This window comes from Musca domestica, unplaced genomic scaffold (genome assembly GCF_030504385.1).
Source record: "Musca domestica strain aabys unplaced genomic scaffold, Musca_domestica.polishedcontigs.V.1.1 15, whole genome shotgun sequence".
Taxonomy (NCBI): domain Eukaryota; kingdom Metazoa; phylum Arthropoda; class Insecta; order Diptera; family Muscidae; genus Musca; species Musca domestica.
In genome coordinates this window covers 1,388,519-1,401,209 of record NW_026712207.1, presented here as the reverse complement: position 1 = coordinate 1,401,209, position 12,691 = coordinate 1,388,519, and the positions used below count along the sequence as shown (strand labels likewise).

Below are 12,691 nucleotides of genomic sequence, written 5' to 3'. Positions count from 1 at the left end.
AATACTAATGTGTTTTTATGGTTTATGTTATAGGTTCCGGAAAAGGAGGAACCCGTGGAAAATGAAGATGATTTCGTTGATGTCATGGCTGATGATTCGGAGTGTATAGAGGGTCTTTTGATGACTTCAGGAGCGGCACGTAATGATACGGATTATATTAAGTTTATGTCGTTGTATCAAGTAAGTTTTGTGGTAAAGTGTAAGAACAGGTATCAGGAGGGCTTTATTGTACATGGTATTTTATAACATAAAATATTATTCTTATGTGTGAATAATTTTTTTAAATTTGTAGAAATATAATTTATAATTGTAACCTTTTCCCATGCGAATTCCCCAATTTTTCCATTTAGTATTATATTTTCTTAAAAACTATTAAAGCTAGATATAGAGTACATTCTGAGATTTATAGTGAAATTTTGTATAGAATACTTCTTCTTTTGGAGCTTTCTGCCTAAAGCGAAATTTATGTTACTTTCATGCAATAACTCGAAAAACGATCAAGGAAAATTGATCAAGAGATTTATAAAATATTTTCGTTTTTTTTTTGGCAACATTGATGCAAATATTTTCTTGATATATAATGGAGATAGCGACTTCTTTTCTTTGACGACTCATAGTGGAATTTGGTGTAGATTATTTCCCCTCTTAAGATTTTATGTCTAAAATAGAATTTTATGTTACTTCCATACGTGAACTCGAAAAAGGTAGATAAAAAATAGATCAAAAAACTAGGAAATATTTTCGCCTTTTTTGGGCAACATTAATGCAAATATTTTCTTGATATATAATGGAAATAGCGATTTCTTTTCTATGGCGACTCATAGTGGAATTTGGTGTAGATTATTTCGTCTTTTAAGATTTTTTTGTCTAAAATGAAATTTTACGTTACTTTGATACATCAACACGAAAAAGGACTCAGGAAAAATTGATCAAAAAATTAGGAAATATTTTCGACTTTTTTTGGGCAACATTAATGCAAGTATTTTCTTGATATATAATGGAAATAGGGATTCCATTTCTTTGGTGACTCATAGTGGAATTTGGTGTAGACTATTTACTCTTTTAAGATTTTTTGTCTAAAATGAAATTTTATGTTACTTTCATACGTGAACTTAAAAAAATGCTACGAAAAAATCGATTAAAAAAATTACGTAAATATGTCGCCTTTTTTGGGCAACATTAATGCAAGCATTTTTTTGATATATAATGGAAATAGGGATTTCTTTTCTTTGGCGACTCATAGTGGAATTTGGTGTAGACTATTTACTCTTTTAAGATTTTTTGTCTAAAATGAAATTTTATGTTACATTCATGCATCAACACGAAAAAAGGCCGAGGAAAAAATTGATCAAAAAATTTAAGATATTTTTTCCCTTTTTTTGGCAACATTGATGCAAATATTTTCTTGATATACTTCTTTTCTTTGGCGATTCATAGTGGAATTTGGTGCAGACTATTTCCTCTTTTTTGATTTTTTGTCTAAAATGAAATTTTATGTTACTTTCATACGTGAACTCGAAAAAAGACCGAAAAATTGATCAAAAGATTTAGGAAATATTTTCGCTTTTTTTTTTTTGGCGACATTGATGTAAATATTTTCTTGATATATAATGGAAATAGCGATTTCTTTTCTTTGCCGACTCATAGTGGAATTTGGTGTAGATTATTTCCTCTTTTAAGATTTTTTGTCTAAAATGAAGTTTTATGTTATTTTCATGCATCAGCACAGAAAAAAAGGAACAGGAAAAATTGATCAAAAAATTAGGAAATTATTTTCGCTTTTTTGGCAACATTAATATAAATATTTTCATGATATATAATGGAAATAGCAATTTCTTTTTAGTGGCGACTTATAGTGACATCGTTTCTCTAAAATGATGCTTTGTAGGAGAATTTCGCATAAACTAACTTAAAGTATAGGTTTAACCCTAAAATAAGTTTTTAATATATTTTAATTCCTGACGTTTGGGTAAGACTTAGACTTTGGACGTCTTCTGGGACCTATAGCAGAATTTTATGACAAATAAATTTGTAGAAAATTTTGACTTGCTACGATCCAGTGTAAGGGGAGTTTTTATACATATTTCCCTACAACAGGGTCCACCATATAATGTTTTTTTGGTGAGAATGCTACAAAAAATAAATTACTGAATATTTTCTCAAAATTCTTTTCTATTCGAAAGCACAAACCTTGCAAATAATATTGGAAAATAATTTTATTCAAATGGCTACCTCGGTTGTAGCGTACAAGATCGGTCACATTTATCGATTGTGTGCAGCTTTATATCACGACGCTTCACGAATATTGTCCTTTAATGCGTCAATTGTAACTGTCTTGTCGGCGTAACACTTATCTTTGACGGCATCTCACAAATAATAGTCCAACGGTGTCAAATCGCAGCTCAGTGGCTGATAATGCGATCTTCAAAAACAGGGTTTAAAACATCAAATATGCTGAAAATAAACTTTGCCAATGTTCTCCCAATTAATAAGTTCGTTTAACATGTACCGATCACATAACGGCCACTCCTTGCTCATATTCGAAGAAAAATGGCCAAAATATACCTCTGGACCAAAATCGCCTACAAACAGTTATTCGTGTTGGGTACATCGGCTTTTAAAATCATTTTCTGTGCCCCAAAGGCGAGAATTTTATTTTGTTTTTACTACCATTCACAAAATAAGCACTACCCTTAAAAAGGAAAATGTTACATGGCGGACCCTATATATGTACATATATCAAGTCTATGATTAAAGATCTAAATGTTTGTGGCTCAAGTCTTAAAGAACCGATGGTAACAGAATCGAGTTTTAAACAAAATTGACCCTTCACCCTGGCGAACTAAAAGGTCCTACTGGAAATATTGCCCCTCTAAGTCCAGACTTTTTATGTCTTGTCTCTTTGAGCCATGTTCTTTGAATTTGAATGTCCCAACCTTTAGAGAATGAACTTCATTGTAATATAGACTTTGTGGCAAGTTGTAAACCCAGTTGTAAAAAAATATTAAAATCGGCCAATTTAAGAAAAATATCAACTCAAACCAAATTTTAAAAATAAATTTAAATTATTTTTTTTTAATTTAATTTGTATTTATGTATTATTTTTATTTTGTATTTATTATTTGCTTCATTTTTTGTTGATTCATTTAATTTTTTGTTTTTATATTTTTTATTTAGAAAGCTTGTAGACAATCAAGAATTCCTGTTTACAAAGGAACTGTAATGCCAGCAACGAGTGGCAAAAGGAGTGTATGTTTTGTTTTTTTTATTTTTTTTTAATTTTTTATATTTTTTCATTTTTATTTAAATCCCATTTAATTTTCAATTTTTTTTATATTTTAACAATTAATTTTTCCTTTCAGCATAAACGTACTGTACGCCATGAAAACGAGTTATGGAAGGGCATTGATCAGTCCCTGTTTTTGGGTCCCTCGGGCAGTGTGGTGTGGGCCAATGTTTTGGCTGGACGCATCATCTATAGTACATTACAAAATGAACTGATTTTGGAAAAATTGCAGGAGATTTTACAAAGGAAATTGCATTCCATAAAGGTAAGGGTGAGCCTCAAATACTTTTCCTAATTACAATTAAAACTAATTTCCAATTTTACTCTTTTTTTCAGCTTCCCAGTTTCATGGAAGATGTCGTTATCAAAAACATCGATTTGGGTGATAAACCCCCATTGATGCATCGTGCATCCCAACCGTTGTTGGATGAACGTGGCCTGTGGCTGGATATGGATATTACCTATGAGGGCCTATGCCAAATTACGGTTACCACAAAATTAAATCTATTACGTTTGAAACGTCCTGCACGCAGCAGTAATTATATGGGAGATTCGAACTATGCACAAATGTCAAATTCACCTCAATATTCGACTTTATTGAATAATGATTTGGCTGGTACAAGTGGTAGTGGTGGAGGTGGTGGTGCTGGAGCTACTGGTGTTGGTGGAGCAACGTCACGTGATCCCAATGATGATGTTATGCCTTTAGATATACCCCTGCCAACGGGTAGTGCAATCTATGACAGTGATGCCGAGAGTACTGGTAGTTCAAGTACCGAATCGGAGGGTTCCATAACCGGTTCAATGGGTGAAAATCCTAACAGTGTTAATGAGGGGTGAGTAAGGGGAAAAATAAAATAATAATTTTAATGTAGATTTTATGGGTTATTTTTATATGAAAAACTATCACACTTAGATATATGATTTATTCTGAGACTTATAGTGAAATTTTGTGGGGAATAATTCTTCCTTTGACACTTTTCCAAAATAACCAAGTTTTGAGGAAGATTTTTACTTAGAATGGAAACGACTTCAATAACCTGTAAAAACGTAATCCATGTCCTTCGTAACATATACATTTCGAATGTAATTATCTTGAGAACTACTAAATCTAGGCATATGATTTATTCCGAGATTCATAATAACATTTTGTGCAGAATAATTCTTCCTTTGACACTTTTCTCAAAAATCAAGTTTTGAGGGAGATTTTGACTTAAAGTGGAAATTTGTTAAATTTATTTGTGAAAAACTTAAATACAAAAATTTTCAAAATATCACTTTTGATACATAAGTTTGAAATGTAATTTTCTAAATAACTATTGAATCTAGACGTATGGTTTATTTTGAGACTCATTGTGAAATTTTGTGTAGAATAATTTTTCCTTTGATACTTTTCTTAAATTATCAAGGTTTGAGGGAGATTTTGACTTAGAATTGAAACTTATTAAAATTGTCAGTAAAAACGTAAGTGCATAACTTTTCAATAATGTCAATTTGATACACAAATTCGAAATTTAATTTTGTTAAAAATGGTCGAACCTAGGTCTATGGTATATTTTGAGATTTATAGTGAAATTTTGTGTAGAATATTTCTTCTTTTGACACTTTCTGTCAAAACCCAAGTTTTATGTTACTTTCATGTATCAATTAGAAAATGATCCAAAGAAAAAAATTTGTTTCAATTATTTTCTTGATAAAGAATTGAAATACAGATTTTTTCATTAGTGACCTATAATGAAATTTAATGAGGAATATTTTTGTATTTGACACTGTCCTTCTAAAAGGGTACTTTGTAGACGAATTTTGCATAAACTAACATTAGGTACAGCTGCAGCTGATTTTCATATTTATGAATTTGTTGTGTTTAAAAAAGATTTATACTTTTCATGTATTCTAGGACCTATTGTAGAATTTATCGACAAATAATTTTGAAGAATATTTTGACTTGCTATGTTCCCATTTAAAGGAAAAAAGACCCAAAAATACCGCTTAAAAAAGCTTTAAAATGTTCTGCCATGCCATATAAACGTAGATTTTTTACAGAATATTTTTCAAGGGTCCAAATGAATGTTTTTCAAGACCCTAAAAGTGGATTTTTTAAGAATATTTTTCAAGGTTCCAAAGAACTTCAAACGTGGGTTTTTCAAAGAATATTTTTTATGGACACTTAGACCAATAAACGCGGATTTTTAAAAGAATATTTTTGAAGAACACTTAGACCAATAAACGTTGGTTTTTAAAAGAATATTTTTGATGGACCCTCTGGTCAATAAACGTTTAGTTTTTAAAAAATATTTTTTAAGGACCCTATGGTCAACAAACTTGGATTTTTTAAAGAATATTTTTCATCGAACCTTAGACCAATAAACGTGGATTTTTCAAGGACCATCCGACCAATAAACGTGGATTTTTTTAAAGAATAATTATCAAGGACCATCCGACCAATAAACGTGGATTTTTTAAAGAATATTTTTGAATGACCATCCGACCAATAAACGTGGATTCTTTAAAGAATATTTTTCAAGGACCATTCGACCAATAAACGTGGATTTTTTAAAGAATATTTTTGAATGACCATCTGACCAATAAACGTGGATTTTTTTAAGAATATTTTTCAAGGACCATCCGACCAATAAACGTGGATTTTTTTAAGAATATTTTTCAAGGACCATCCGACCAATAAACGTGGATTTTTTAAAGAATATTTTTCAAGGACCATCCGACCAATAAAAGAATATTTTTGAATGACCATCCGACCAATAAACGTGGATTTTTTAAAGAATATTTTTTAAGGACCATATAATAAACGTGGATTGGACCCTTTGAGCTATAAATATATATTATATAATAATTTTTATTTTATTAATAAAATTTTTATATGTTTCCAGCTCCACAACAAATCCCGGTAATGCCAGACGTATTTTCAAGTTTGTCGATCGCATTGCTACTTCCAATTTTTTCCAATACGCCACGGAATTGTCATATGTCCAAAAGGCCATGGAAAATATGAGTACCACCATAACGTTGGGTATCGACTTGCATGGTTTGGTTGGAAGAGTTACTGTGAACATGCCACCACCGCCTTCGGATAGAGTGTGGTTAGCGTAAGTATTCAAATTTGTTAAATAATATTTCATAATATAATATTATATTTTGTTTTCATTTAGGTTTCGTGCTCCACCACGCCTGTGGCTAACAGCTCGCCCTACTGTGGGTGATAAATCGGTGGACTGGAGTATTGTCACCAATGTCATTGAGGGCAAATTGTGTGAGGCTGTGAACAAATATTTGGTATATCCCAATATGGTGGATTTGACGATACCATTTTTGGGTAAATCTGCCACGAGTGAATGATTTACAGTCTGATAAAACCAGGAGGGGCTTAAATCCATCCCCTAGCCGGCCAAGGAGTATGAGAGAAATAAACTACATTTTAAGAAGGCAAACCATATTATATCCTTGTATTTATATTCCAATAATTTTCTCTAAGAAAATTATGAAATTTTAAACATTACTTTTTTTTGTTCATTTTTCTTTCAATTCTGAGAAAATAGTTTTACTATTTTGTTTCCAAAAAAATCTTATTTTGATCCTCAATATTCCTACAAGTATTATGATAAAAAGAAAACAAGCAAAAGACATAGTTTTGGGTGTTGTTTTAATTTTTAATTTTATTTTACAATATAATTAATTTATATCAATACTTTTTTATACCTCCATTTATATATACTTTATACTCTTACCACAGACATTTATATTTATTGTATTTAATATAAACATTAATTTTTTATACAATTTAAAAAAGGTATTTATTATAATTATTATTATCGTCATTATCATCATCATCTCTGAAATGGAACACTGAATGTGAATGTGGTTACGTTAGTCTGACTAAACTAAAATTTCCAAGTTTTTGTTTTTATATCGTTCTAAACAAAGAAAAAACAAAAAAACCACAAAAATTTATCTTAACGTTTTATTAAAAAAAAAAACAACAAAATCTAAACTTTGCCGATAATAATAGTTACCAACAATAAATTAAAAAAATCCTATATCAATACTGAGTTAACTCTTTGAACATTTTATCTGCGATTGATTTACCGATGATCTTTATCTAAAATATAAAACAAAACAAAAAAACAACTGAAACGGAAATTGCCAATTTTTTGTAGCTTAGAAAGTGACGGAAATTTTTAAATGGCATAATATTAAGTTATACCTACCTAGTACTCTTTTTCAATAAGATGTTAGCATACATACATACACATATACGCATACATATTGATAATTTGAAACAGACACACACACTCACACTTACTTGTGCGTATATGAAAATTAAATAAAAATAATAATAATAATATATTGATTATACTATTCCTATTGAAAAGAAAAATTAAGAAAAAAAAAACATATTTTTATTTTATTCGCTAAGGTTATATTTACAATAAATGAAAATAACAAAAAAAAAAATATTTAAATAAAATGTAATGATTTTGTATTTAAATGAAACATGGGTATGATATTAGATCATACATATAATTTTTGGAATTTTATTTTTAATCTCAAACATAGCATATATTTTTTCAAAAATTTACATTTTTTCCAAGTTCTAACAGGACGATAATCTGAAAGGTATTTTTTCTATGTAGATATGAAAGTGAATGCTAAAGAAAACCTGGAACTGTTCTAGGGGATTAATCTACATACCGAGAGCTATAAAATTCACATGAACATTTTCACAACCCTAATTGACCATTAGAGAGTAAAATTAGAAAAAAAAAAATTGCAGCGCATTTGGAATTTTTTTTTTTAAACAAAAGTGATATATTTTATGGTTCATATTAAGTATACCAATTTCTTTTGTTCAGAGACTCACAATGAAATTTTATCTAGAATATTTCTTCTTTTGACACCTTTCCGAAAAAATAAAATGTTAAGGGAGATTTTGACTTAGAATGGAAACGTGTTAAATTAGCTGTAAAAACATAAGCACATAATTTTCACTTGTAATATACAAACTTCGAATGTAATTTTTTTAAAAACTACTACACCTAGACATATGGTTTATTCTGAGATTTATAATGAAATTTTGTGTAGAATATTTCTTCCTTTCACAATTTACACAAAAAATGAAGTATTAAGGGAGATTTTGTCTTAGAATGGAAAGATGTTCAATTAGCCGCAAAAAGTGAGCACATACTTTTCAGTTGTGATGTTCAAACTTCGAATGTAATTTTCTTAGAAACTATTAAACGTAGACATATAGTTTATTCTGAGATTCGTAGTAAAATTTTGTGTAGAATACTTCTTCCTTTGACACTTCGGCCAAACAATCAATTTTTGAGGGAGATTTTGTCTTAGAATGAAAGGTGTTAAATTAGCAGTAAAAACGTAAACACATAATTTTTACTTGTAATATTCAAAATTCGAATGTAATTTTCTTAAAAACCATTAAACATAGACATATGGTTTATTCTGAGATTTATAGTGAAATTTTGTGTAGAATATTTCTTCCTTTGACACTTCCGCCAAATAATTAAGTTTTAAAGGAGATTTTGACTTAGAATGAAAACGTGTTAAATTGTAAGCCAAAAAAAGTAAATACATAATTTTCCCTTGTAATATACAAATTTCGAATATAATTTTCTTGAATACTATTAGAGCTAGACATATGGTTTATTCTGAGATTTATGGTGAAATTTTGTGTAGAATATTTCTTCCTTTGACACTTCCGCCAAAAAATTAAATTTTGATCGAGATTTTGACTTAGAATGGAAACGTGTATAATTAGCCGTGAAAATGTAGACACATAATTTCTTCACTTGTGATATAAAAATTTACGAATGTAATTTTCTTAAAATCCGTTTGACCTATATATATAGTTTATTCTGAGATTTGTGGTGCTAGTTTGTGTAGAATAATTCTTCCTTTGACTTCATCAACTCGACAAAAAGACCAAGGAAAAACTTAACAATAAGTTAGGAAATATTTTCGTGTTTTTTTGCAATATTTTTTTGATATACTATGGAAATTGAGATTTATATTCTTTGGTGACCTACCGTGAAATTTAATAAAGAATATTTTTGTTTTTGATATCATCTTTCTAAAACGATGCTTTGTAGGAGAATTGTTCATAAACTCATATGAAGTACGGCTTTAATCCTAATATCGTTTGGATTTTTTACAGAATATTTTTCAAGGACCATCCGACGAATAAACATAGATTTTTTAAGGAATATTTTTCAAGGACCTTCCGACCAATAAATGTGGATTTTTTAAAGAACATTTTTCAAGGACCTTCCGACCAATAAAAGTGGATTTTTTTTTAAATACTATTCAAGGACCATCCGACCAATAAGCGTGGATTTTTTAAAAAATATATTTTTCAAGGACCATCCGACGAATAAACATAGATTTTTTAAAGAATATTTTTCATGGCCCATCCGACCAATAAACGTGGATTTTTTAAAGAATATTTTTTGAAGGACCCTCTGGTCAATAAACGTCGATTTAAAAAAAAAAATATTTTTAAGGTCCCTCTGGTCAATAAACGTGAATTTTTTAAAATATATTTTTTGAAGGACGCTCTGGTCAATAAACATGGATTAAAAAAATTTTTTTTTGAAGGACCCTCTGGTCAATAAACGTCGATTTTTAAAAAAAAAAATATTTTTAAGGACCCTCTGGTCAATAAACGTGGATTTTTTAAAGAATATTTTTTGAAGGACCCTCTGGTCAATAAACGTCGATTTAAAAAAAAAAAAATATTTTTAAGGTCCCTCTGGTCAATAATCGTGAATTTTTTAAAATATATTTTTTGAAGGACGCTCTGGTCAATAAACATGGATTAAAAAAAATTTTTTTTGAAGGACCCTCTGGTCAATAAACGTCGATTTTTTAAAAAAAAAATATTTTTAAGGACCCTCTGGTCAATAAACGTGGATTTTTTAAAGAATATGTTTTGAAGGACCCTCTGGTCAATAAACGTGGATATTTCAAAGAATATTTTTTGAAGGACCCTCTGGTCAATAAACGTGGATATTTCAAAGAATATTTTTGAAGGACCCTCTGGACCATTTGAACTTAAAATATATATATTCTTAATCCTACCCTAATCAATTTTTTATACTTTTTATATATTTCCAGCTTCACAACAAATCCCGGACGTATTTTCATAGCTACTTCTAATTATTTTTCATTGCAGTGTTGACTTCCAGTTTTTTGTAATTATTGGGAAAGTATGTCTTATATGTATGTCTTGTATTATTTGGAATGGTGTTTTTTCTTTAGAATTCAGTTAACCTACCTACAAATCTTTATTTCCCCACCCAAACACCTAGTTTTTTGCGATTTACCAAAAAATGTTTTCTCAAATACCCAATTTACCGAAATACCAGGGGCCCATAATAAAATAGCATGTATACAAAGAAAAAAAAATTAATTTAATTTTTATTCTGGCAACACTCGCCTCGTATGCAATTATAGAGTATTGCCAGAGTCACACTTTTCGATATGGAAGCAAAACGCCTTTAAGCATGCTTTGAATTTCAATTTGATTATTTTGTAGAGAACTGGCCTAGATATATCTATATTTTTTTTGAAAATAATTTATCTTTTTAACAAAAGGACCAGATAGACAGATGCAAAACCAAGACAGTTTGTTATTTTAATAAAAATAAGATCATATATCATAATACATAATATATATATTAATGAAGAATGAATATATAGACGATGAAGTGTTCTCAACATCCATCATCGACAAAGTTCGAATCAGAAGATGTCGTCTCTATCTTTTTAGGGGGGTTGAGTTAAAATACTTAAGTTATTGATCCACCTAATCTATCCTTCCAAATCCATTTAATTCTAGAAAATACAATTAAATTGTTTTCAAAGTCGAATGCATCATATACCATACAAATCGCAAACGTGATCGTGCAAAAACTGTTGGTGCGGCATCAGTTAAGAACACTTAGAACATGTTTTTTAATGGCTTAGGTCATTGGATGGCTTCATAGTAAAAACCAGTAAAGAAAGTCTTAAAGTCGGGCGGGGCCGACTTTATGATACCCTACACCACTTTGCTAATTTAGTAGTAAATATGCCGAAGCATTTGTATCTTTTAAATTCGGATTTGTATTACCCATTTGGTGCACAATTTGTTTGAAATCGGATAAAGATATATATGGGAGCTATATCCAAATCGGAACCGATCTGGATAAAATTGGGCAAAGATATTTCTGATCTGTATTTGATATATTTCCCTGAATATCGTTGTTACGGAGTGCATATTACGGCTGTGGGTAGCAAATATAACAAATCGGATGAACAATATATATGTGTGCTATAGCTATATCTGAACCGATCTTCACCAAAATTGGCATACTAGCTTCTAGACTCAGTTCGGTCGTAAGTGACAAATTTCATCCTATTTGGGCAAATATTAGACGTTTGGTGCACAATAAAAGGTAAATCGGACGGAATTATATATGGGAGCTATATCCAAATCTGATCCGATCTCGATAAAATTTAGCAAGTGTATTTCTGAGCTGTATTTGATAAATTTCCCCAAATATTGTTGTTACAAAGTGCTGCGGAAGACAAAAATAACAAATCGGATGAACAATATATATGGGAGCTTTAGGCATATCAGAACCGATTTCGATCAAATTTGGCATACTTATTTTCAGGCCTAATTTGGCTGTATGTGCCCAATTACACACTATTCGGGCTTATATTACACGTTTAGTGTACAATAAAAGGCAAATCGGACGAAGATATATATGGGAGCTATATCTAAATTTTTACCGATTATCTCCAATTTCAATAGGGTTCGTCCTTGGGACAAACAAATGATAGGGCAATAAATGCGAACTGTACTTTGTTTACAAAAATACATGGACAGACGGACGGACAGACGGACATGCATAAATCGACTCAGAATGTGATTCTATGCAGATCATCAAAAGGGACTATGGGTCTATCTCGTTTCCTTTTGCCTGTTACAAACAAATGCACAAAGACATAATACCCTGACCACCTTGTGGTGTAGGGTATAAAAACGAACGAGATAGGTGCCGAGGGTATTAAAAGTTCGACCCTCACTTAAAGCCCTTTTTATACCCTCCACCATATATATATAGTATGGAGGGTATATTAAGTTCATCATTCGGTTCGGACCCATCAAAGTATATATATTCTTGGTGAGCGTAAAATTCTGAGATGATTTAGCCCTGTTCGTCCGAACGTCTGCCCGTCTGTTGTTATTACGCTAGAATCAAAAGAAATAAAGACAAGAAGTTAAAATTTTGCAGCGATCTGTGTTTTGTCTGCAGGCAGGTTAAGTTCGAAGAAATTGTCTGCAATTCTACACAAGGAGTTCCTTCTAAGTACTTAACCCCCTGA

General features: G+C 30.4%; 1 protein-coding gene across 10 annotated transcripts in view; it reads left to right on the top strand.

Moving 5' to 3' along the window:
- Positions 1-7,522, top strand: part of LOC101898721 (testis-expressed protein 2) — a 98,421-nt gene extending 90,899 nt beyond the window's left edge. For 9 of the 10 annotated variants that reach the window (XM_059119461.1, XM_059119456.1, XM_059119458.1 and 6 more), the window contains 6 exons: positions 34-180; positions 3,178-3,249; positions 3,363-3,551; positions 3,623-4,122; positions 6,175-6,390; positions 6,454-7,522. In XM_059119461.1, coding sequence (XP_058975444.1) covers positions 34-180; positions 3,178-3,249; positions 3,363-3,551; positions 3,623-4,122; positions 6,175-6,390; positions 6,454-6,640 — 1,311 coding nt within the window. In that variant the 3' untranslated portion in view covers positions 6,641-7,522. The remainder of the gene's footprint in view (positions 1-33; positions 181-3,177; positions 3,250-3,362; positions 3,552-3,622; positions 4,123-6,174; positions 6,391-6,453) is intronic. The other variant, XM_059119463.1, reaches the window with a different exon arrangement.
- The last annotated feature ends 5,169 nt before the right edge of the window (positions 7,523-12,691 follow it).